This window comes from Dermochelys coriacea, chromosome 20, assembly GCF_009764565.3.
Source record: "Dermochelys coriacea isolate rDerCor1 chromosome 20, rDerCor1.pri.v4, whole genome shotgun sequence".
In the NCBI taxonomy this organism is placed as follows: domain Eukaryota; kingdom Metazoa; phylum Chordata; order Testudines; family Dermochelyidae; genus Dermochelys; species Dermochelys coriacea.
The window spans coordinates 6,246,848-6,272,174 of NC_050087.2; the positions used below are offsets into that span (position 1 = coordinate 6,246,848).

The 25,327-nt window shown below is 51.8% G+C and overlaps 2 protein-coding genes across 14 annotated transcripts in view; one reads left to right on the forward strand and one right to left on the reverse strand.

The window, feature by feature from the left end:
* Window positions 1-6,273: 6,273 nt before the first annotated feature.
* Window positions 6,274-9,465, forward strand: LOC119845929 (leucine-rich repeat-containing protein 3-like). The gene is made up of 3 exons (XM_038378919.2): window positions 6,274-6,402; window positions 6,858-7,011; window positions 7,481-9,465. Exon 3 carries the CDS (start codon window positions 7,569-7,571, stop codon window positions 8,319-8,321), a length of 753 nt encoding a protein of 250 aa, XP_038234847.1. The 5' UTR covers window positions 6,274-6,402; window positions 6,858-7,011; window positions 7,481-7,568; the 3' UTR covers window positions 8,322-9,465.
* Window positions 9,466-16,092: 6,627 nt separating this feature from the next.
* AAAS (aladin WD repeat nucleoporin) overlaps window positions 16,093-25,327 on the reverse strand; it is a 28,907-nt gene continuing 19,672 nt past the window's right edge. For 12 of the 13 annotated variants that reach the window (XM_043506684.1, XM_043506685.1, XM_043506679.1 and 9 more), the window contains 7 exons: window positions 24,947-25,007; window positions 23,860-23,950; window positions 23,331-23,424; window positions 22,576-22,643; window positions 19,984-20,056; window positions 18,753-18,837; window positions 16,093-18,102 (listed from right to left, as the gene is read on the reverse strand). In XM_043506684.1, the coding sequence (XP_043362619.1) occupies window positions 17,956-18,102; window positions 18,753-18,837; window positions 19,984-20,056; window positions 22,576-22,643; window positions 23,331-23,424; window positions 23,860-23,950; window positions 24,947-25,007 (619 nt within the window). In that variant the 3' untranslated portion in view covers window positions 16,093-17,955. Of the gene's footprint in view, window positions 18,103-18,752; window positions 18,838-19,983; window positions 20,057-22,559; window positions 22,644-23,330; window positions 23,425-23,859; window positions 23,951-24,946; window positions 25,008-25,327 lie in introns of those variants that run through there. The other variant, XR_006278365.1, reaches the window with a different exon arrangement.

Here is a 25,327-nt window from a genome sequence, read left to right on the forward strand (position 1 = left end):
CCTGTCCGCGTTGGGTCTGTCTGTCACGCGGCTAGGCCAGGGCGAGCCATGACGTAAATCAGGTCGGCCATGCTGGTCGCAGCCCCCGTGGTATACTTGTGCTGTGCATCTGTGCTGGGCTGCATCAGTGCAGGTGCGCCAGGTAAACAAAGCAACACCAGCTGTGACATTCCCCGGGGCACGATCTGGACTGATGGACAATTCTCCAGCCTGGGGTGCCCACATGCAGCCTCCAGCATGTACATCACTCCCACCTACACTGTCTTGAGTGCTACAGCCAGTCGCTCCTGACTTATACTGCAGAGAAACTCCCAGTCCCAGATTTGCCCCCAGAAACATGAGCCATGTACTGCCCAGCTCTCTCCTGGACAATACAACCTCATATAAAGACTGTCATTTTATTAACCTAACTTAACAAGCTCAATGAATTCAAAGCACAGGTCTCTCTTACGCGGTGCTTCAGCAGTCTTACTGGCTGAACTTTCAGACAGGATCCCTCCCTTAGTCCAAAGCTGTTTCTTTGTTCCTCAGGTGTTGTGGCTGCCGTGGGGAGAGGTGAAGGGAGAGAGATCTTGGGGCATCTGTTCCGCATTCTTACACCTTTTCCTCCTCTTTGAGAATATCTCCAGCTGGGGTACTGGAGACAAAATCTGTGTGGATGGGAACCTCCAGCTGTTTCTTTGCCAACATGTACATTTCTCGCTCACATCCTTTTTTCTGCCAAAGAATGGCCCTTTTCCAGGTGATGGTCCATTTGATTTTGCTGACACCTGGGTGAGGGGTCAGTTTGCCTTTTGTCTCTGAGGAACTGGTTTGTGGCTGCTTCCGCAGATTTGGACAAGTCTCAGTAATATCATACAGTAGAATCTTATAATTTTATATGCAATGTTGACACACATTTTATCAGGACAATAATGATCAGCAAATTATGAGTTTTCAGATGATACCTTGCAAGGCATAGTTTGCACAAAATTTATCATAGTCTTGAAAAAGGGTGATCTAGGGTACAGACTATCACACACTCAGCCATTCTAACCAGGCAATGCATTCTGCCTCTGATCTCTTTGGCATCTCATCCCAGTAATCTTCCTCATGTCTTGGCGGGGGGGAGGTAAGTCCAGCCCTGGCAGCAGAGGTAGCACTAAGGTGCTAGGGCCTGCTTTAGTCGCTGCCCTAGGGTTTAGTACTTGTCTGGCAGGGGCCTGAGCCTCACCTTTCACCAGAGCTTTGGGGTTGCCCATTCTGGATCCAGGTCTGAACTTCCTCAAAGAGTTCCTCCAGAGCTAGCCGCATCTTCCCTTCTAAAAAAAAAATCCCCCAGCTGCTGTTTTGCCAAGGTGCAGGGTAACATCTCCCAGAGCCTCTAAGCCACTTACAAAGTCGGTCTAGTGCTTTTGGAATTTGTTCCCATCAGCCTTTCAAGCCACTGCAAACTCCCGGCCCCCTCCCCTTGGCTATCCCTCTCGCTCTAATTGCAGCCTGCAACTAATTAACCTTTGCCACCATAGGCCTGATTGCTGGAGCTTTGATCTGCTCCAGAGGGATGTGGGGCAAGCTTCTGTCAGGCAAGAGGGTCTTTGTGTTTATGCAGGGCGGCCACCCTTTGCATGTCTCTTTCATGCTGTGATGGAGTCGGGAAGGTGCTTCAGTCTTCTGTTTCTATTTCTGGGCTGGCTACTGCTGAGATCAGGGCCCATCTTATACTGGGTGCTGCACAGCCAGAATGAGTCCCTCCCTATCCCAACAAGCACCGAGGAACGGCTGAGAGGTGTTAGGGGAAACTGAGGCACGGAGCAGGGAAAAGTCACTTGCCCAAGGTGTCACAGTGACAAAGCTGGGGATAGACCCCAATCCTGTTCTCTAGCCACTAGGTCACACTGCCTTCCCCAGGGTTTCAATGGAGGTGAGAGAGCTGGAACTAGCTTGTCTCGGGAGCGCAGTTCCCAGCACCTCCCCCTGGGAACAACGGAGAATCTCCCCCACCTCCCCAATTCCTAATGGGAATCCCCCCTCCCCGCACTGGGAACAATGGAGAACCCATCCCCTGCAGTGAGAACAATGAGGAGCAGTGGGGGCTCTCAGCGCCTGTGAGATCATCCAGCTCCCCCCACCCTGCCATGCACCCCTCTCCAGGCCCCAGCGCCTCTGGCTAAACCTGCACAAAGCAGAGGGTGGGGGTAGGGGTGGGTTCTCTGCACCCTTGCCCAGAGGTGGGGCAGCTTGTGCCTACTCAAGTCTTGTCCCCCCAGTGTGGGCCGAGGCATGTGGCTTTGGACTTGTCTTGCCTGCGGCAGATCTGGGGGGGCGCTGTTCTAAGGAAAGCTGAAATCTGGCATGGGGAAATGACCCAAGGAGCTTCCAACACCCCTTGAGACTTCCCTGTCCCATGGACCCCCCTCCACTGCTCCTTGGCACCCCCTTGCCCCCATCCTCCAGTAACTAACCTGCTCCTCCCCCATTCTCCCTAGCAGCCCTTGGGATAAGCAGGAGGTCCCCAGTCATGGACATGGGTGCTATTAAACCAAAGCTATTGGGGGCCTGACCCCTCCCCCTGGAAGGAGCTGGGGGGGCTGCTCTAAATGGGACTCTTAGGGGAGTGTCCTTTGATCCTAGCCAGGCCCCCACACCTCGGAAGCTGCCAGCGTGTCCCAGAAGGATCTGGGGATGTGATGAGAGGGCAGCGTCTGTCACACTGAGGGGGAGGGGAATGAATAGGAGGAGGTGTTGGGGTGGGGCGGGTTGGGGAGTCTTGTGGGGTGGCAAGTGGGGACTGGATGTGGGGGCATGTATGGATGTGTGGGGTGGCTGTGATTGGGGGAATGGGTGTATGGAGGAGATGGGGAGTGGGGGAAGATTGTGGGGGGTTGAATGGGAGTGGGGGTGTTAGAGTGTGGCGTGTTGAGCTGGGGGAGGTGTCAGAGAAAGGGGGTTGCATGAGGGGGGAGTATTTCATAGATTCCAAGACCAGACGGGACTGCCTAGCCTGCCCTCCTGCGTACACAAACCAGAGAACTGCCCCAGACTAATTCCTAGGGCATCTCTTTTATGAAAACATCCCATCTTGATTTTAAAATTGCCAGTGATGGCGAATCCACCACCATCCTTGGTAAATTGTTCCAATGGTTACTTACTCTCACTGTTAAAAAGTTATACTTTATTGCCACTGAATATGTCTAGCTTCAACTTCCAGACACTGGAGTGGGTTAGACCTTTCTCTGCTAGATTGATACTCCCATTAGTAAATATTTGTTCCCCGTGTAGGTACCTAGAGCCTGTGATCAAGTCACCCCTTAACCGTCTCTTTGTTAAGCAGCAGAAATTGAGCACCTTGAGTCTATCACTATAAGGCAGGTTTTCTAATCCTTTAATCATTCTCAGGACTCTTCTTTGACTCTCAACAGTCTTCAAGCGGGGGCACCAGAAATGGACTCTCTATTCCAGCAGCGATTGCACTACAGAGGCATATAACCTTGCTCTTCCGACTCGAGATTGCACTGAGAGCCCCCTGTTCATCTGATTATCCACCAGCAGCCCCAAATCTTTTTCGGAGTCGCTCCTTCCCAGGATAGAGCCCCCCATTCTGTAAGTGGGGCCGGCATTCTTTTTCCCTAGATGTAGTCAGTTCCATTTAGCCCTATGAAAACACATTGTTTGCCTGGGCCCAATCTACCAAGCGATCCAGCTTGGTCTGTATCAGTGACCGATCTGCTTCAGTATTTACTGCTCCCCAATTTTTGTGTCATCTGCGAACTTTATCAGAGATGAGTTTAGGTCATTCATAAACATTTTAAATAGCGTAGGGCCAAGAACCCATCCCTGCAGGACCCCACTGGAAATGGACCCGTTCAATGATCCCCCATCTACAATTACACTGTGAGACCTGTCGCTTAGCCAGCTTTTAACCTGGTCAATGGGTGCCATATTAATTTTATATTTTTCTACTTTTTAATCAAAATGTCGTGCGGTACCAAGTCAAACACCTTACAGACGTCTCAGCACATTACATCGATGATATTACCTCTATCAGCCAAACTTGTGATCTCTCAAAAAAAAAAAGAAATCAAGGTAGTTTGATAGGATCTATTTTCCATGAACCCATGTTGATTGGCATTAATTATAAGACCCCTCCCCCTTTTAATTCTTTATCAGTCCAGTCCCATATCAGCTGCTCCATATCATGCCCAGGATAGGTCAGACTGACAGTATTATAGTTACCCAGGACATCCCATTTTACCCTTTTTAAAAATTGATACAACATTAGCTTTCTTTCAGTCTTCTGGAACTTCCCCAATGTTAATGATCCAGCACTAATCTTCAGCCAGCTCTTTTAAAACTCTTCGATTCAAGTTATCTGAGCCTGCTGATTTAAAAATGTTCTGACTCTAGTAGCTGCTGTTTAACATCCTCCAGTGGCACTAGTGGAATGGAAAGAATCATAGAATATCAGAGTTGGAAGGGACCTCAGGAGATCATCTAGTCCAACCACCTGCTCAAAGCAGGGCCAAGCCCCAATTTTTGCCCCAGATCCCTAAATGGCCCCCTCAAGGATTGAACTCACAACCCTGGGTTTAGCAGGCCAATGCTCAAACCACTGAGCTATCCCTTCCCCCAGAGTGTTGGGTAATATGACTAACTCATTTTCCCCCAATACAGAACAGAAATATTTATTGAATACATCTGTCTTGTCTGCATTATTGACAATCCTACTATTTCCATCTAGTACTGCACCAATACCAACCTGAGTAGAGAGATGGAGGCAGTATGGGTGGTGGGGTGTCAGAGGGAGGGAGGGAGAGCAGTGTGGGGGATGGGGCAGGGGGGGTGTTTGGGCACACTGGAGGGGGCAGTGTGTGTGTCGGTGTCAGAGAGAGGGCAGTGGGGATGAAGGGATGTAGAGGTATGTTGGGTGGTATGTCGGGGGTGGGGGTGTCAGTGGGCTGTGAGGGAAGATTGGAAGCGGTGGGGTGGGGTGGGGAGTATAGGGGGACAGCAGTGTGTATGGGGGTGTCAGTGGGAGGGGGGGTGTGTGTGGAGGGAGTGTCAAAGGGAGGCAGTGTGTCTGGGGGGTTAGAGGGAGGGTTGTGGAGGGAATGGGGGGTTGGGGGAAGGGCAATGCCTAGGGGTTGGGAGAAGGAGAGAGTGAGGGGTGTCAGAGGGAGGCAGTATATGGGAGTATTGGGGCCTGGGGGGGGAAGGCAGTATGTATCTGGGGGGCTGAAGGTAGGAAGTGTGGATGGGGTGGTTGGGAGAAGGGGATGTTGAGGAAGAGCAGTGTGTCTGGGGAGCTGGAGGTAGGGCTGTGGGGAGGGTGGGGGGCAGAATTGTGGGGGATATTGGCAGCAGGGCTGTGGGGGAGTATTGGAGGCAGCCTGGTTGTGGGGAAGGAGGTGCTGGGTGAAGGGCTCTGTGGGGGGGGGGGGAAGTTGGGGGCAGGAGCCAGGGAGGTGTTGGAGGCAGGGCTACAGGGGGGAGGGTTGGGAGAAGGAGAGGGGGCTGGAGGCAGAGCTCTATGGGAGGTTAGGACTAGCCTAGGGGCAGCGGTGGGGGGCTGGAGGCAGGGCTCTGGTGGGGGGCTGGAGGAAGGGGAGGGGCTGGAAGCAGGGTTCTTGTGGGGGCCTGGAGGAAGGGGAGGGGGCTGGGCTCTGGGGGGAGTTAGGGGCAGGGGAGGAAGGCTAGAGGAAGGGGAGCTGGGCTCGGGGCAGGGGAGGGGCCGGGCTTGGGGGGGGGGCAGGGGAGGGAGGCTGGAGGAAGGGGGGCCGGGCTCGGGGCAGGGAAGAGCTGGAGGCAGGGGAGGGGGCCGGGCTCTGGTGGGGGGCTGGAGGCAGGGGAGGGGCCGGGCTGGGGGGGGCAGGGGAGGGAGGCTGGAGGAAGGGGGGCCGGGCTGGAGGCAGGGCTCGGGGGGGGCAGGGGAGGAGGAAGGGGGGCCCGCAGCTCTGACGCATGCTGCCGGCTGGCGGGGCCGGGCTGGAGGATGCCCGGGGCTGGGGCCGGCCCGGAGCCTGAACGAGGAGCCCAGGGCCCGGGACAGCCCCCCCCCTCCGACCCGGTGGGTGCATTTACCGGGGCCAGGGGGTGTTAGCGGCACCCGGGGATGCTCGGCCCCAGGGCTCCGGGCAGGAGCGCGGGGGGAGCCCCGGGAGGACAGAGCCGGGTTCGTGCAGCGCCGGACACAGCAGCACTTGAGTCCCCCCAGCCCTCCAGCCAGTGATGAGCAAGGCGGGGCGGGGGTCGCTGCCGGATTGGGCGGGGCAGCCAGGGACTCAAGGGTAAAGGGTGGGGGCAGGGGAAGTAAACGGGGTTAGCACCCTAGGGTGCTGCCTGGCCGGGTTTAGTTCTTCAGGCACCTGCTGCGCACACACGCCCCCTGCTACCGCTGGAGTCGGGGGGAGCAGTTGCAGCCAGGTATTTTTGTTTTAATTGCTTCCTTTGTTGTTATCCCCGGTGGAGTGGGCCCCACCCAGTCTCTGCTCTAACCACTAGACCCGACCCCCTTCCCCAGCTGGGGAAGAACCCAGGAGTCCTGACTCCCAGTTCCCCTGCTCTGTCTAACCTAGTGGTTTTCTGGCGACCCAGTTAAAGAAAATCGTTGATGCCTATGACCCAAAGGAGCTGGGGATGAGGAGTTTGGGGTGTGAGAGGGGCTCTGGGCTGGGGGGTGCAGGCTCTGCAGTGGGGCCAGGGATGAGGGGTTTGGGGTGCAGGAGAGGGCACTGGGCTTGGGGAGGGGCTCAGGGCTGGGGCAGAGGGCTGGGGTGCGGGAGGGGGTGAGAGGTGTAGGCTGCAGGCAGCACTTACCTCAGGTGGCTCCCAGAAATAGTGGCATGTCCCCCGTCTAGTTCCTATGCTCTCGCCCGCAGGCACCATCCCCGACAGCTCTCATTGGCCGGGAACCAGTGCGAAGTGCAGAGCCGGTGCTTGGGGCAGGGGCAGCACGCAGAGCCCCGTGGCCCTCCACCTAGGAGCTGGACCTGCTGCTGGCTGCGTCGGGGGTGCAGCGCGGTGTCAGAACAGGTAGGCACTAGCCTGCCTTAGCTGGGCAGCGCCGCTGACAGGAATTTTAAGCACTTGGTTGGTGGTGCTGACCAGAGCCACTGCGACCCACTGGTCTAACGCACTAGACCCACTTCCCTACCAGCTGTAGGGATAGAAGCCAGGAGTCCTGACTCTGAATTCCACTTGCTCTAACCACTAGACCGCACCGCCTTCCCAAAGCTGGGATAGAACCCAGGAGTCCTGATTCTCAGCCCCCCTGCTCTAGCTAACCCACTAGACCACACTTCCCTTGCAGCTCTAGGGCTAGAACCCAGGAGTCCTGACTTAGCTCCCTGCTCTAACCACTAATCCTACGCCCCCTTTTGCTCTGCTGCCTGCCTGGATGGTGGCCTATCTCCCCCCCCCACACACACACACACATGCCAGCATCTTATCGCCCCACCTCCCAGCACTCTTTACATCCAGGGGCTTGTCTCTTGCTTTCCAGATGGGGTGGCCAGCCTGCATTCCAGGGGCTTTTTCCCTGCTGTGAGTGTCCTCGCGAGCCAAGAAGAGGCAGGGGGATCTATGCAGAAATGCCAGTGCTGCCCTGGCTCCTCCTCGTAGTTCTCTGCCACTGTGGCGGCCTGGCATGTCCTGAGGGCTGCCGCTGCCCGCTGGAGAGCAGGGTAGTGAGATGCACCCATGGGCACCTGAGGGAGATCCCCCAGGGCATCCCCCGCGACACCCGCGTGCTCTACCTGGACTCCAACGAGATCACCGGCCTCCCGGATGGTGCCTTGCGGGAGCTGCGCCAGCTGCGGGAACTCTACCTCTCTGACAACCTGATCGAGAACATCTCCCCAGCCGCCTTCGGGGAGCTGGGCAGCCGTTTGCAGCTGCTGGACCTCTCCAATAACCGGCTCCAGCAGCTGGGCCCTGCCGAGGCTGCCTTCGCCCTGCAGGCCAAGATGCGCCTCTACGGCAACCCGTGGCACTGCGGCTGCTCCCTGCAGAAGCTGCTGGAGGCCCTGCCCCTGGAGGCTGAGACCCTGGAGGACGTGGTGTGCGCCAGCGCGGCCCGGGAGGAGTACGCCGGCCAGCCCTTTGCCCTCCTGCTCAACACTGGCATAGACTTCTGCAGCGTCCAGCAGAGGACCACGGACGTGGCCATGCTGGTCACCATGTTCTGCTGGTTTACGGTGCTCATCACCTACGTGCTCTACTACGTTCAGCGGAACCAGGCCGAAACCCGCAGGCACCTGGAGTATCTCAAGTCCCTGCCCATCAAGCAGCCGAGTCCAGAGGAGGAGGAGATGGAGGAAGACACGCTCAGTACCATCCTCTGACCCAGCCTCTTTGCGGTGGGTGGGAGCTGTATTTAAAAGGGGAAGGTTTTGACTTTGAACCACGACGGGCTGAGAAATCCATACAGAGTATGCTGGAAGGGTTAGAGAGGAAGGTTGGCCTTGTGGTGGTTGGGCCAGGAGAGACCTGAGTTCAATTTCTTATTCTGCCACAGACTTCCTGTGATACTTTGGGCAAGTCACTTAGCGTCTGTGTGCCTCAGTTCCCCTATCTGTACCTTAGGGCTTGTCTACACGGGGACGTTATTCCAGAATAAAGTAGGGCATGAATCTGAAGCACAGCAGATTGTCCACATGGGGAGTTTTCTGGACTAGTTTATTCTGCAGTAGCTATTCCGGTCAATTTCCCCATGTAGACAAGGCAGGTAGGGTTGAAGGCTAGTTGAAGCCTAGAGCTCAAAACATAATTGCTAATGGGGAATCATCAATGCATGGGGAGTGTTTCCAGCCGAGATCAGTTCTTGGCTCAATGCCATTCACTATTCAGCCATCGGGAAGGAAACGTGGAATCACTGCCAATAAAGTTTGCAGGTTGTTAAATCATGATGAAAACAGGACAGTGAGAGACAGCGATGAAGATAGCCTGGGCACCTTTAACACCTGGCTGAATGCCTGGTCCGACACAGAGGCACAAAGAAGATAGGTGTCACCGACTGCGTCCTAGGAATAAAAGAGTCTGAAAAGGACGTGGGTAGCTCATGGTGGAAACCAGCTGAACATGAGCTCCCGGTGTGGTGCCATGGCTGAGGAGACATACATAGTCCTTGGATGTACAAAGCAGCGGAGTCAGAATAGGAAGGTGGTATTATCTCGGTGCATAGCATTGGCCAGGGCATTACTGGATACTGTGTCCAATCCTGGCGTCCACTCTTCAAAGAGGAGGATGGAAAAAATGATGATTCAGACAAAAGCTGCAAGAATGATTCAAGTTCTGGAAAACCTGCCTCAGAGCGAGAGGCTGATGGAGCTCAATTTATTTAACTTATTATTCAAGAGGTGAAGAAGCAATCTGATGATGGTCTAGAAGCACCTGCAGGGGGGTGGAGATGTTCAAAACTAGGAGGTTAATTTTAAACTGCAAAATCCTTTATTTAGGCACCAAAGTAAAGGTCCTGATTTTCAAAAGTGCTCAGCACCCAGCAGCTCCCATTGACTTAACTAAACAGATGATTTTTTGGCTTAACCTCCTCCTAACTCTTTCCGAACAGGGCCACCACCGATCAGTTTCATAACCAGCTAATTAGCTGCACGCAGTGATCCAGTGGGGCTGGGAAGGGTGCTGTGAGTTACTAGAATAGACAACTGTGTTCTTCCTGCTGAATTGTAGCTAGTTTTTAAAACTCAGACTGAATAAACTCCAAACTCTGCGTTCTTCTTCGAGTGTGTGTTCATGTCAATTCCAATCAGGTGTGTGCGCGTGCACGGTAGCTGGAAGATTTTTCACCGAGCAGCATCCGTCGGGTCGGTCTGTGTGCCCCCCTGGAGTTGTGACATCATGGTGCTCGATATAGAGCCCTACCCCCCCCGCCTCCCCTTCAGTTCCTTCTTGCCGCCAGCGATGGAGGCTGGAACTTCCCGTAGCCCTTGCTTTAGCAACCGTGTTCAGCAGTTCTTTGTATATAGTTTATCTCAGTAGTTTTAGGTAGTAGCTAGTGACTAGAGTTGTCAGGGGGTACCTCCGCCCCTTTCGACTCCCCAGAGCCGTGGTATGCTGTGGTCCCCAGGGTTTAAAAACGGTGTGGTCTGCGCGAAGTGCATGCCGAAGAGCGATCCACACTCTTCATGCTTACGGTGCCTAAGGGCAGGTCATCAAAAGGATCGCTGTCAGATCTGCTGCAAGGTCCGCCCTAGAACGCTTAAAGAAAGCGAGCAGCGGCTTAAAGCAATCCTCACGCAGATCTACACCCCATTTGGACCCGGGCTCCAGGGACCCAACGTCCTCGTCGACACGGAGCGCCCCGGTGCCATCGTCAAGTTTGGTGCTGAGAAAGGACTTGTCCCGGGGCACTCGGTACCAGCACGGCACCTCCTGAGGCCCAGCGGAGAGCAGGCTCTGATCTCACTTGCCGGTGCCTCAGAAGAAAAAGAAGCCGGACAGTCAGTCGCCTCCGGCTAAACCTAGAGAAGTGAGAACCCAGGTGGGCCTCAGCTCTGGATCCCCTGTCAGGGCCACGTCGAGTCCTGCCCAGGCGAGGCTGTTGAGTTCCAGGCCGCTGTTGGCTTTCCTGGTTAGTCACGGGGTTTCAGTTTGATTGCACTCTGGCCTGGCTGGCTGATAATCCAAGCCACCTTCCCTTTCTCCGGGGGCAGGGTATGAGTCATGAACTCCTGTGTCGGTTTAGGTGTATAGACACCCTCATAAGCCAAGTCCTAGTTACTCTCACACCAGGAGAGGGAAGTCCCGGAGTGTCAGCGGGGCCCCTCTTCTGTCAGCCTGGCCCGAGGCTGGATGATTTCACGTGGCAGCGAGGTGCTGCTGGTCAGAACCAGCAAGCTGGGCCCAGCCTCTCCTCTGGTGACCCATCTCCAATGGGGTTGAAGGGCAGCAGGGGAGGGGGGTACGTGGCAGGGGGCAGGAATTGAAGGTTGGACGGGCTGGGAGTTGGTGTGCAGGGAGAGGGGGTGGGAGTCAGGTAATCGGGACAGGAGTTGGGGGACGAAGGGATAGGGAGTGAGGTCAAGGGAAGCAGGCAGGAGTCATGTAGTAGAAGCCGGAGTGGGCCTTGGAGTTTTGGGAAGGGGCACAGGCTGTGTCGGGGGGCGGGGGAGGGTGTGTGAGGAGAGTCATGGGGTGGGAGGAGGCAGAGCGGATGGGAACACAATCTGGGGGATTAACAATGAAACCACCATAAATCCCTCTCCTCTAATCCCTGCTTTTCAGGGGTGCAAGTTGGGGCCATCTGCCACCACTTTCCAGCCAGTTGTTCTCATCCACGTGTGCGCTGCTCCTCCTCAGCAGGTGAGAGCAGGAGCAGAATGAAGAGCTTGCCTGCTGATAGCGCCTTTCATCCCAAATAACCGTAAAATGTTTTGCACGTACACTCCTCACTCCCCCCTGGGCCTGAAATGCAGCCAGCCCTGGGGAGGAACAGGGCCACTGTTTTAACAGCTCACAGCCACACTATGGGACAAGTTAGGGGAGGAGAAACTGGAGGGGGACCGGCCCTTGGCTGGTATGCTGGTATTTCATACCCTCTGCCTCTTGGAACAAGAAGAGCCAGCTGGGGGCAGCGCAGATGAGACACTAGACACTTGCAAAAAGGAAAGGAGTACTTGTGGCACCTTAGAGACTAACAAAAAAGGTGCCACAAGTACTCCATTTCTTTTTGCGAATACAGACTAACACGGCTGCTACTCTGAAACTAGACACTTGGTTTTCTTTTTAATTTCTCCAGCCTGGCAAGGGTTTTAAGGCGATTACGGCTAAACCAAATGGCATCGTTCCTGACTCACTTTGGATGCCGATTTAGTCTTCCTCTTGTTTTGTTTAAAAAAAAAATTAAACCCACAAAGGCTTTAGTTTCCTGGTGTCCTCAAAGGCCCCCTGTGTGTCACGCCCACAGCATTGCTTATCTCTGGGGAGGAAAACGTTGACAGAGTCCCAGGATGGGGCCCACCACCCTGGGCCGAAGGGAGGGAAAGCCTGGGGAAGACCGTCTCAGTGCCGGTGTGTAGGACTCCACAACTGAACCCCTTCACTCCCACAGGTGTGTCCCAGATCCTCTCCCTGCTGCTGCTGCTGCCTGGATTGCCCAGATCTGGGAAGCTCTGCTTCTAACGCCCATGGCTTTTCCTGCCCGCCCTAGGGAGCGGCTAGGCATTACTGGCCAAAGAAGACATCTCCATGGAGATAGCTACTATTAGCACCGCTCATTTTGCTGGGGTCACATGTTCTGCTTTGGAGTGTCCTGGACAAGGCTCCAGCCCACGATCAATTACAGCCCCTCAGTTGTGCACGTCCCTGCTGTCCTTACTGCCTGGGAACCTCACCACAGACTGTCACTTGCAAGTCAGAAAATTAGATGGTGTGTAGCGTGACGGTCTTGCTTGAGCATTAAACAAAGTGCTCATTTCCATCTGGGGCGGAGGGTGGGTTTGCAAAGCTCCATCCTCTCACCGGGTTATTTATAACCAGCCCTTTCATCTCTGCACATCTCCCCAGCTGGCTTGTCCAGAAAGGCAGATGCCCCGCAGTTAACCCCCTTGCGGGGGCTGTGATATCATCCCATGTACACATGCTGTTCAGTGTAGTTCAAGCCTAAATCTGCAGCAAGACAAGTCAGGATGCAGGTGGCTTAAAAGCAGAGACGATCCCAAAGATTTGCTACATCCTAACATTACCAATGGTCTGAACTGGTCTAGTGTCCCACCATTCACAGGGGCACAGTATCAACCCATCCCTTAATGAACTATTATCCTATAATAGCACTTGGGTAATAGTCCTTCCACCCCTACAGGGGGGAGACTCACGAGTGCAGTTCTCACCATGCTGAGATGATTTGCTTTATGTCTTTTATAATCAAATGGAACAGCAAATAGCATTGGTCCCATAAGTGGCTAATCTTTTAGTAACACCCACTAACGCTTTGCTCCCTATTATCTTGTGGCAGTGAGTTCTGCAGGTTAATTGATCATGCTGTTAAAAAAGTTTCCTGTGATGTTCTAACGTTTTTGCCTTATTTTATTGGATCAGCCTTTGTGCATGTTGGTCCAAGTTTCAAATTTATTTTTTTAATTTGACCTTTAAGTTATAAACATAAGCAAATTAAGACAAATACCCCCCCCCCACACACATTTAGACTGAGAATGGACGATCTGGAGATTAGGTCACTAACCTGGGATAAGAGCCTGCATGCAATTTTCTGTGGCATCAGAGCCTTCCTGCATGACCTTGGGCAGCTCCCCTCGGCTTCTTGAGGAACTAGCCTAGATTCACAAAGGAACTTAGGGGCCACTGAACTCCTCCAAATCCCTGCTCAGCTGCCACCTAATAATATAGGCACCTAAATCCCCTAGGTGCCTAAATTTTCACTGGTGAGCATTTGCAAAGCTGCCTAAATCCCGATGGCACTGAATAGCTCAGCGCCCCAAGCCATGGCAAGATTCTCAAACTAGGTGTCCCCTGGCCTAGCTCATCGTGATGGAGGCAGGCATTCTTAGAGCATGCCTAGCCCCCACAAATAATAGCTTGGGATAGGACCTACCTACACATACCATTATACCCCAAAGCCCCAAGGTTAGGGCACTCAGCTGGGAGATCAGAGACCTGTTTTCAAATCTCCATGCACAATCTGAAGCAAGACCTTGAACCCAGGTCTTCCACCTCATTCTGATGGCCTCCAGTGGCTCAAGAGCAACAAACCAGGGCACAAACCCCAAAGTGCCTGTGAGTTCCATACTTAGAGTTCACCAACCAATTATAAAATGTAAACATTTAAGGCACTATCACAGCCTTAACATTGGGATACCCAAGGGTGCTCTGTAACTCCGTCTGTTTCGCATCCCAGTGAGCCTGCCTTTGTGATAGCTGGCCCCTTACACCAAGAATTACATCAGTATTCAGATTACTCCCAGTCCCAAAAGACCAGTCCCTTATCCCAGCTCAATTGCACTTTAGACATCAAAGACAATGCTTGTAGCCAGTCCTATAGTAAACTTTTATTTTAGATTTATTATCTAGGAAAAGGATACAAGGGAGTTGTTTACAAGGTTAAAGCAGGTGAACATGAATGAGTTATATTCTTGTTTCAAAAATTAATAGAAACTTCTATAATAAGCAAGCTCTATACGTCCTTTAGGGCTAACCCAGGCCAAGCAGTGGGGATCTCTTCCCTATGCCTAGAAAATCTTACCCCCCCAGAGTCCAAGCAGCACAGAGATACACTTCCTTCTTGTTATGGGGGGGAGGGACTTAAAACCCCTGTGCTCTGAGTTGTGAACTCAGCTGATGGGAAGAATCCACTTGCATGACTTATCTTCACTGGAGAGAAGAGCAGAACAGCAAAGCCTTTTGTCCTCTTTAATGTTCCACAATGGTCTGTCTGGGGTTGACGGGCCTTCCCCGTTGGCCAGGAGGTAACAGCTTCAGTTGGAGACCAGCACTTTACGCTAGTTCAGTGGTTTTCAGTGGTCCACAGACTATGTCTAAGATTTCCAAAGGTCATCCACACCTCCATTAGAAACTTTTTAGGGGTCTGCCACTGAAAAAAGCTTGAAAACCACTGCACGAGTTAATGTCTTTTGTCCAGTGATTTACACTGTCACAGAGGCTCACAATACAAATACTTAAACATTACCTTACAATATGGGATACAGATGCTGTATGCAGGCAGCAATTCACAAGCATTCAATAATGTCTAAACGCTTAGAATTTTAATACCTGTTTTAGTAACACTAACACACAGGTAAGCCAGCCTGAGTCCAGCGATGTGTTTGTCAGTGTTCATGAGACATGGGTACCTTGCCATGAGCTGGCATCTTGGCTGCTGCGATACATGTGTCTAACCTCCACAAAAGATAGCTTGGGGTGGGCCCTACCTACATGACCTAGTAGCCCAAAGGTTAGGACACTGTATTCAAAATCGCCTGTATTCAAAACAGCCACAATTTGAAGCAAGGACTAGAACCCAGGTCCTCCAACTGGTCAGGGTGCGCCCCGGGGTATTCTGGGATGGGGAAGCTCCCACGTTGGGAGAGGGATAGCTCAGTGGTTTGAGCATTGGCCTGCTAAACCCAGGGTTGTGAGTTCAATCCTTGAGGGGGCCATTTAGGGATCTGGGGCAAAAAAAATTGGGGATCGTGCCTGCTTTGAGCAGGGGGTTGGACTAGATCTCCTGAGGTCCCTTCCAACTCTGATATTCTATGTGTTGAAGCTGTTCCACTTTGTATTAAATATTCATTGGGCCACACAGCAAGCGAGATTGCCTCTATAGCTTGGTGTTTAGGGCATTTACCTTGGCATGAAGAAGCAGCGGAGACCTGAACTATTTATACAAAGTGGAGTAGCTTCAAAACAGGAGAGATTAAGCAAGTCCCCCAGAGCACCCAACAGCCTGCTGGGTCAGGAGCTCACCTGGGATTCAGGAGACCCAGCTTCAAGTCCTGGTAGCGACTAATTATTTATACAAAATGGAACAGGCTCAACAAAAGAGATGGGGAGATTCCCCCCCCCCACTACCACCCTCTATCTTGGCATTTCCTACTAGCTAGCCTGGGTGGCTTCTCTGCCATGCCTAACTCTCACCATGCATGGTGTGCCTGGGTGGCTAATACAGTGCTATGAATTCCACTGGATGGCAAGGTCCTAAAAGGGAGGTGTAGGCATGCCCGAGTCTCTTAGGGGAATCTGTTCCTTGCCCATACAGTGGGGATAACAGCACTGCCTTGCCTCCAGGGCTGCATGAGTATAAATTCATAAAGATTGTGTGATGCTCAGATAACACAGTAATGGGGCCATTAAAAGTTTTTTCATGCTTTACAATTCTTGGTCATAACTTTTTGCCTTGCTCTCCACTCAAATTAAAACTCCAGTCAGCTTCACTTTTGTTCCTAACCAATTTCACTTTCCAGTTTCTCCTGCATCACTGGAAGCTCTTTGGGGCAGGGACTTTTTGTTCTATTAGTACAGCGCCTTGCACAGCGGGGTGTCAGTCTCTGACTAAGGCTCCTACGCCCCACAGCAACAGAAATAAATTAACCACCATATTGGAATTATTAATATTTGAAATCAGTACAGGAGGCCTCAAGACAGTAATTCAACTATAAATTCCTTTATTAATTCCAAAGGCCAAATGGTATTTTATACAATGGCTCTAAACATGCCTAAGCAGTCCCTACACCCAATACAGTAACGAAGTATTCATAAGCATGTGATCGGTATACTTACAAATATGCCAGTCCTAGGGAAAACCATCTCACCCTGCCGTGCCTCAATATGATCCGGTCGGGTCTGAAAAAGACCCTTCAGCTAACTTGCTAGCTTTAGCAAAAACCAAATTTGAAAGTTTATCCTTGGTACTTTCCTCCCTCCACGGTCTTCCCTTATCTCCTCTCCCCTCCCCTCCTTGCTTACCAGCAGACCTGTGGGAAGGTTTGTGCAGGTTTCTTTTAAGACATTTTTTCGTTGTCTTGTTACTGCAGCTCTTCATTAGTTACTTTTGGAACCATACATCCTTCCCACACTACAATACTAATTATTTTCACAGCCTTCTACTTGTTGATTGCGGCCTTCTCCCTGCTAGCCATGAACTATAAAGCAAATAGGTCATTTTCTTAACCAAACTTTAATTCTTTTAATTTCAGAATTATCCCTACACACCACCTCTCTCTGTCACCCCTTATGAACTATCCCTGGACATGCGAGACTCTGGCTTGGGGGCTGAGAATTCTCTCTCATGGGAACAGCTCTGTTACTTTTATGGAAGATGGACTGAGATTTTTCAGAGCTGCCTAGCAGATTTGGACACCTGGTTCCCATTAACAGGAACAGGGCACTCAATTCCAAAATACAGAAAGGAAGCAATGTCACACGGGCAGGACTCTTAGGCTCCACTACCACCTCTGACTGCGCAGCATCACTCCCCCACTTCAGGCTCACAGTTGCCCACCTGTATGTAACATTGCACCTATGGGAGAGTTGTCAGTATGAGGGATTTAACCTAGGATCTTTTAGATCCCAAACTAGGAGCCTTCACTGGCTGTACAGAAAGACCCAAGTGTGCTCAGGCTGTGACAGACACCACTATGTAATCCAGACAGTAGAGGGGGCTGGAGATCCACACTGTATGCTTGGTTTAGCCCAATAGCGATAATACTGACCTGGCACAGAGGTGTCACTTGTTTTTAAAGCCCTCCAGCAGTGCCTAATAGGAACAGGCCCCCTAGCTCCAAGCAGGCCTGCCGCTTTCCCAGGTGTTACCGCACGCCTGCACCCACACAGCAGAACAGACATAAGCTGTAAAACACTTGCCCCATTTGTGACCAAGTGCAGAACTGAGGCCAGGTGGCTGTTGATGAAAGGCACTTGGGAAGTGCTAGTTCTTTCAAAACCTGCCAGGAGCAACTCCCTGGGTTAAATAGCTCCAGGGCTCTGAGCCACCCCAGCGCAAATACGACTTAGCCTTTTACAGACAGCCGTTTGGAAGCTGGGAGCCAAAAGTACAGCCTTGAGCTGCTGTGGTTGCAAAGCAAGTGCCATTCAGGTCACGTTGGGAAGTACAAGAGAACGGAAGCCAGAATGGAAGTGTGATCTTTAATCCAGACAGCACCAAGCACTTTAAAAAGCAGGGCCTCATGCCCTGTGCTGGCTCCTTCAATCAAATTTATACAGCAAACAAAACTGCTCCCCTTCCAGACTCGGGGCTCTCTTGACAAATTATAAAATCCATCAGTGTCCAGCATATGCTGCCTCCCCAGCTGACCACAGTGGATGTGCTGGGACCATCTCTCTCTTCCCAGTGAGGCTGGGGAGGAGTAACCATTACAGGGAGCAAACAAACAAAAGTAGTTACCCAGCAGCAGGGCGAAAGGAAACTCCTTAAACAGCACAATTAGCATGTAAGGAAAGGCCCAGCAGGGTTTAAATGGAGCCCAGCCCAAGGGTCCCCTGCTCCGCTCTTCACAGCTCCGAAAACAAGGGCTGCTCCCGCACACTGGCACTGCTGCTGCTCAGGGCCACAACAGGACTGTGGCTGGGTCTGAAGCAGGGGAACTGGGCACTCACAAAGAAAAATGGGATGTGGCTGATCCTCCCTGTAGACCAGCACTGGTGCAGGGGGGAAAGAGAGAGAGAGAGAGAGAGACATGAGCACAGGACCTGTGCAACACACCCCAAATCCCAGCCAATTAAATCTCTGTTGTGCTGGAAATTAGACCCATGTCCAATGCCAACAGAACCCGAGATAAGAACAGCTATACTGGGTCAGAGCAAAGGTCCATCTAACCCAGTGTCCTGTCTTCCAACAGTGGCCAGTGCCAGGCGCTTCCGAGGGAACGAACAGAACAGGGCGATTTGAGGGATACATCCCCTGTTGTCCAGTCCCAGCTTCTGGCAGTTCGAAGCCTAGGGACACCCAGCGTATGGGGCTGTGTCAGGATAACAGCACCTCCCATTCTCAGTGCCAGCAGATCTCAAGGCCCCTGAGGCCCTCATGGGGTCTGGTAATAAACCCCCCCCCCCCCCATTTCAATGCTAACAGATCCAGGGTTAGGGTAATGGCACCCTCAAGCCCCATTCCCAGCAGCCACAGAGCTGTCCCCTCTGCTGAAGCCCTGTGGTTTCCTGCTCCTCTGTTGTGGAGGGACTGTGAGGGTGGGTGGCGGGGGGAGGAGGATTGTGTTTAGAAAGCCTCCAGCTTCAGAGTGTCTCAGCTGGTACCCCCCCCAGGAGATCCCAAAAAACAAGGCTGCACTCACCACAGTCAAGAGGGCCCCTTTCTTAAAGCAGGGATGGAAGGTGATCAGCTGCGGCTGAGCCCCTGGCTCACCCTGCAGGAAGCCACTAGGGAAGAGAAAGGGGACACAGTGACTGCATGACCAATTGATCTCACTCACACTCACACTCCTCCAGTGTTGGGCTGCGAGCAACAGGACCTGGGATCCCTTCCACACCCCTTCACGCTGAGGGAGGCAGTTACACTGTCGTCAGACTATTACAAAACTATTAATACCAGCAAGGTGCAGCCGCCTCTGGGGTGGAGAGCAAACAGACAGGGAGAAAGGACATTTGGACTTTAGGGCCTGGGGCAAATCCCCTTACCCCCAACCCTTGTGCAGTACTACGGGATCTTTAACATTGATGCGGCATGAACAGGATCTGGGGATTTGATGGTCTTGTCTGAAAGATCCTTACCTGCACAGATGTGTCACGGTGCTCTGGGGCCTTAATGGGCTGTATGGATTGGTGTAGTGGAGTTGGGGTTGTTACTCTTATGGGTGTCTCTCTTATTCCCTGTCTTGCAAGGAGGGTTTTTTGTTTGGATTTTAAAATAGGAACTCAGTGGAAGCCACCCTGCCAGCAGGAGAAAGGACCAGGATGGCAGGGATTGCTCCAACTGAGATGCAGCCACTTCTGGGGCACAACACTGCATACTAACATTTCCTTGAGCGTTTAGGGCATGAACCACAGAATACAACATCCAATTAAGGGAAATTTAGGGCTTGATCCTGCACTGTGTCCCTCAGTGATTAGTGCCAACAGAGGGTGCTCAGCACCACAAGGCAGAATGGAATTACACAATGAATTGAATTTGATCAGGACACCAGAGGCACTCCTTGAATCTCACCCCAGCATCATAGTTGTTTAAGGACCAGCCAATCAGGATCCCTGTTTCATGACTTACTTGAAAGACAGCACCCCATGGTGACACGGTCCACCCTAGCACCACCTCTGGGTGTTAACTTAGTGCCGATTCCAAGGGAATGGCACCAAGAACCCAGCACCCTCTCCAGTATCATGCCAAGCTTGGATGCATCTTTCTAAAGGACATGACCTCACTCCAACAGAAGCTCTGGGCTTGACGCAGGAGTTACTGGGTGAAATTCTTAGGCCTGTGTTCTGCAGGTCTGATTAACTGATCAAAATGGTCCTTCTGCTGCCTTTAATCCTATGGCATCGAGGGCTACTCCTTAAGCCACCAGTACGCACCATGGCAGGAGTTCGAACACGGGGCTGTTGCGGGTACGAAACACAGCAACGATTGTCCTGCTTTCAGAATTCCCTGCAAAGAGGAAAAAAGCAAGTGAACAGGACATTAGCCATTTTTCAGACACAAGTGGTGCCCGGAAGCTGGTTTGAGGCCTCGGTAAATCGCTATTTGTCCGAAGGTCCCAGCAGGAATCTGGGGCGATTCTTTATTAATGAGCTTCACTTCACCTGTACCATTATCCGAAGTGATCGCTGTGGCCTGGACGCTAATCAGATCCCCTTTCTCTGCATTGGATCAGAGCCAGAAAGCCTCACTTCCATCAGAACGTCACTGACCAGTGACTGGGACAAGCAATGCCTAGGGCGGGGTTTTCAACAGCACTTAAGTGATCAAAAGCCAGTGGGTCTCGTACTCTCTGTTAGGTACTGAAACAGTGAAATCCAAGAGTGGTTCTAGCCTAGGACTTGGGAGACCCAGATTCAAGTCCTGCTCTGCCACAAGCTTCCTGGATGACCTTGGACAAGTCACTTGGTTTCTGTGCCTCAGTTCCTTGCCCATAAAATGGGGATAATAGCCACGCCCTTCCTCACAGGGGTGTTGTGAGGGTAAATACAGTAAAGATTGTGGGGTGCGCAGATGCTATGGTAAGGGGGAGCATCTACAGTACCTATCTGGCCCTCATTGTGGGGGTGCTCAGATACAGTCTTTACCTAGGTTTCACAAAAAGAAAAGGAGTACTTGTGCCACCTTAGAGACTAACAAATTTATTAGAGCATAAGCTTTCGTGAGCTACAGCTCACTTCATCGGATGCATTCAATGGAAAATACAGTGGGGAGATTTACACACACACACACACAGAACATGAAACAATGGGTGTTACCATACACATTGTAAGGAGAGTGATCACTTAAAATGAGTTATTACTAGTAAGGGGGGGAAGGAGGAAAACCTTTTGTGGTGATAATCAAGGTGGGCCATTTCCAGCAGTTAACAAGAACGTCTGAGGAACAGTGGGGGGTGGGGTGGGGGGAGAAATAACATGGGGAAATAGTTTTACTTTGTATAATGACCCATCCACTCCCAGTCTCTATTCAAACCTAAGTTAATTGTATCCAGTTTGCAAATTAATTCCAATTCAGCAGTCTCCCGTTGGAGTTTTTTTGTTGTAGGATAGCCACTCTCAGGTTTGTAATCGAGTGACCAGAGAGATTGAAGTGTTCTCTGACTGGTTTTTGAATTTAATAATTCTTGATGTCTGATTTGTGTCCATTTATTCATTATTATTCTGGAGCTCTAACCACTGCACCATCCTCTTGCTCCACTTTTGAAAAATCCCACCCCAAGATGCCTACAACAAAGATTTGGGGGGAAGGGGGGGGAAATGAGTGTTCCTCCTAATTTATCAGTGGCTTTACTATGTGCTTTGCACAGCACGCTGGGGAAGCCCATTTCCCCGTCACTTGTGGGGTCTTTCACAGGGCAACAGAGGAAAGAAGCATTTTTAATACAGAAGGTGGCTGATTCTCATTCTCATGGCTAAGGCCACTTGACACTGCTCAAGTGATATAAAGGGGCATTCGAACAGATGGAAAGTGCCTTCAGGCCAGGGTGCGGGAAACTCCCCTGCCAGGCCAGCCTTTTGCCCTAGGCAGGAATGACACCACAGTTTGTCCACATTCTTGACAGCTGCCTTTGGAGATGCACTAGCTCTCTGAGGGGGTTAGTACAGCCATATCCCATTGGGTTCCTGCTCTCTGAATAACAAAGGTGGCTTATTTATAACCAGGCTTTGAAGAGAATCCCAGCAGCCTCCCGCCTGCTGCTTTAAAGTGCAGATTAGAGGATTATTTTAAGTCTCTCAAGCATGCAATTTTATATGCTTAGATCCATGCAGGACACACCTGCATGGATCTCATGGGCCACTGGAGTAAGCTGGGGGCTGGGGGGGGCAGGGTGGCACAGCACAGGGTGCCAGTCATGGCTTGCCACTGTACCATGCATCCTGACTGGCCCTGGTTTTGCAGCTACTCCTTTTCTCTTCAACTGGACTTCCTACACAGCACACAGGACGTCTCTGCATGAGATCAGGGGACTGGATGGTTCAGTGAGTTGGGAATGGCCTCTAGATGGTAGGTCTAATGGCAGCAACAGAGCATTCCCGTGTTACCCCTCTGGTTATTGTTATACTAGATCAGAACCAGGGCCCCATCTGTGCATTGTATGAACACACAGGTCCTTGCTCCAGAGAGTTTACAGGCTCATCTGAAGGAGGAGGCTCATGCAGGTGAAGGCTGAGACCCAGTGGCAGGGTGGAGCCCACCATATTTCTTGCCTGGGGATTTGTGGGGCAGAAGTAGCTGTTTAACGCAGATGGGGAAAAGGCTATTCAGATGAGGTAGGTTCTGGAGTGAGAGGAGACTACCCACTGTTCTCAGCTGGAGCTAGCTGCACCCTCCCTTCACCTTCTGCATTATGCAGCTCTCACTCACTGTTTAGCCTCACGCTGGGTGGGGGAACCAAGCTACATAAGCCAAGGTCGCTTAGGAAAATCCCATTTGAGAGTGAGGGGTTGAAGGGCTTAAGGTTTTACCTCTGATGAGAGCCGCAAGCCTCTCACCCCTGGGGTCCCAGACCATGGAGTGCACTTCCCCTCCGATCCTGAAACCAACACACCGGGCATTAGATGTCCTCTTGCTGAGAGCAGCATCAGTGTGAGCTAGGCTCAGCTGCCAGGAATCCTGCCTGCCACCTCACTTGCTAGATGGGCTTGGAAGTAGCCCACGCCCCACACACCCCGTTTCTTTAGCAAGCAAGCAAGCTCTGTTCCAAGTTGCCTTTTGCATCATAGAATTTCTATCCTATGGGGATAGAGTAGCATAACTGGGACACATACGTCTTCCACCCTTAGCCTTGGCTTGGGACCCCTTTGGATGAAGTCACATGTGACACAAGTCAGCTGAGCTCAGCTTAGTTTGTTTGCTACATGCAACCACCCTATACCTAGTTCTCCCACCGCAGGAATTACCCAGAATTGCAATGACCTAGGCTTCATGCAGGCCCCGATGGGTGCAGAGATAAGCATCTGGGAAGAGAGAAAAGGGCCTGCCTGTTTTACACCAGGCTCTGGGCAATGATATCGATCTGCCACTGAAATCACCCACAAGAGAGAGTGGGAGAGAAACGTCATGTAAGCACTGAGTGATGCCCCTGTACACCCCACACACAGATCTGAGTAACAAGCACAGGGGCTATTTTAAGGCATCAGCGCCTGCATCTTCCATTAAGGGTCTGAATCTGCAGCACCATCCCCTCACTCGCTCTTCCCACCAGCTGCCCTGCCTTCACCTCTCCTCCCCATATGGCATCTCGAAGGTGGTCTCAGACAGGTCTGCCACAATAGATGCCGTTTTTGACCCTCCAACTTGCCCTTGCATCTCACCTGGAATAGAAAAGACCAATTAGGTGCCCAATTCCCACTGAAAGTCCATAACAGTTGGACAGTTAACTGCCCTTTGTATCTCTGAAAATCTCCCCCCACTGGGCTAATGACCAGTAACTCAAAGCTACAAGCATCGTGAAATTCATGAAGAGTTCTGTCCCGCCACTAGAGTGTGCCTAGGATACGTAGCACTACTGGATGTTATGGCACAATGGGCTGGATTAAGGAGGGGGAGAGGAAGCAAAATGAAAGATGAGTCCAAACACTGGCTTTGGATGGTGTGTTTCATAGTCAGCACCCAGGGTGTGCTCACCAGACCAGGAGGAAATTAACAAGATCATATAGGAGGAAGGCAAAGCTCTGGCTGGAAAGTGTCTGGGAGGCCAGTGTGGCTATGGGAATCAGACAACAATCTGTTGGAATCAGCTTACTCACCACTGTACTCTGAGAAGGACAAGGAGTAAATGACAGACTCCCCCAGGACCGTAAAGAGCAATCGGCTGCCGTCAGGGCTCCAGCACCCTGTCTGTGGGAAGGAAAGGGATGTGTTTAAAACCAGACCATGAAAACAACTTGCAACATGGTACCTTTTATTCTCAGATTTGACTAGAGAGCTAGACACACAGCTTCCCCTTAACGTTCCTGGAAGTCATGTGGTTAACTCAGCTTTTAAGGGCTCAACCTATATGCCATCATTTGCCCACCACGGAAACACAGCCACCTCTGTATCTAACTCAGCAGCTGCTGAACTGCACTGCTGTAACAACAGTTTAGGACACGGAGGGAAGGAGAATCCAGCAGCCAGCTCGCACTGCAGGGGGAGTTTAGATAGGTAGAGTGGAATTCAGCCAGGACCCTAGGGCTGATATCCCCTTTGGATCAGAAATGGGGTATTTATGAGCACAGATCGAGGACTTCGTTTTACCCTCATGTAAGGAAAAGTCTCTCCACCCCAACAAGGGAAGACTCCATCACATGACAGAAGTAAGTCTGGCATGCTGGGGATGAAGCACTGGCCTTACGCCACAGTGATCCAGCTCAAGGTTCTTTCTGTGAATGCATTTTTAGCTGACTTAATGGAGCTTGACTGCTGGAAACAAGGAGAGGCAGCCATGTCCCCAGCAGGTGCTCCACAGACCTATGGCAAGGGGTTGCCTGTGACAGCAGGGGGCTGGAGGTTGATGGGTCTTATCTGTGCTTACCCTACAGGATGGGAGTCTGCACAAAAAACAAAACAAAAACCCACTAACCCAATTTGGATCAAATTCCCAGTTTTGCATCAGGAAGGGCCCAGCCAATCTGGAAAAAAAAGCAGAGAGCTAGTCTCACCCCGCACGAGGGTGATGGTCAAGGCAGGACGACTCACTGCATCTGCTCCTGTGTACCTGGTACATAGCAGGGCAGTGATGGGGGAAGGATCTCACTGTTCAGCTGTTTGTCCTTTAACCCTCACAAAAGCAATCCGCTCAGAGCTCTGCCCTTCACTAGCGCAGAATCAAGAACAACCCTCCACCCCACATACCTGGCAGTGCCCCTTGATGGTGGGCCACCTCTCGCACGTCCACATTTGAGCTTCCCACACCCTGGAAGAGACCATAGGCCGAGGTGAATGAGAGCGCAGACTCACTGTATTTCCAGCATCTCTATTTCAATTCTTGTGTTAGACCCAAGACCATTGAGAGACAAGGGTTAATCCAGTTCTGCTTCTCTGAGAGGGACCAAACAACTGCCATCAACAGGCAGACAACATAGTCGTCACAGACGATTGGGGTGTATCAGCTCCTGGGTTCTGCCTCTGACTAACTAAGCCACAGAGCAGCTGCTTCCTTGAGGAGTGTGAGACTTTGCTAAAGTTTGCAAAACATTTTGGAGCCCCTTGGATGATGGCAGGTGCTAGGCAAGG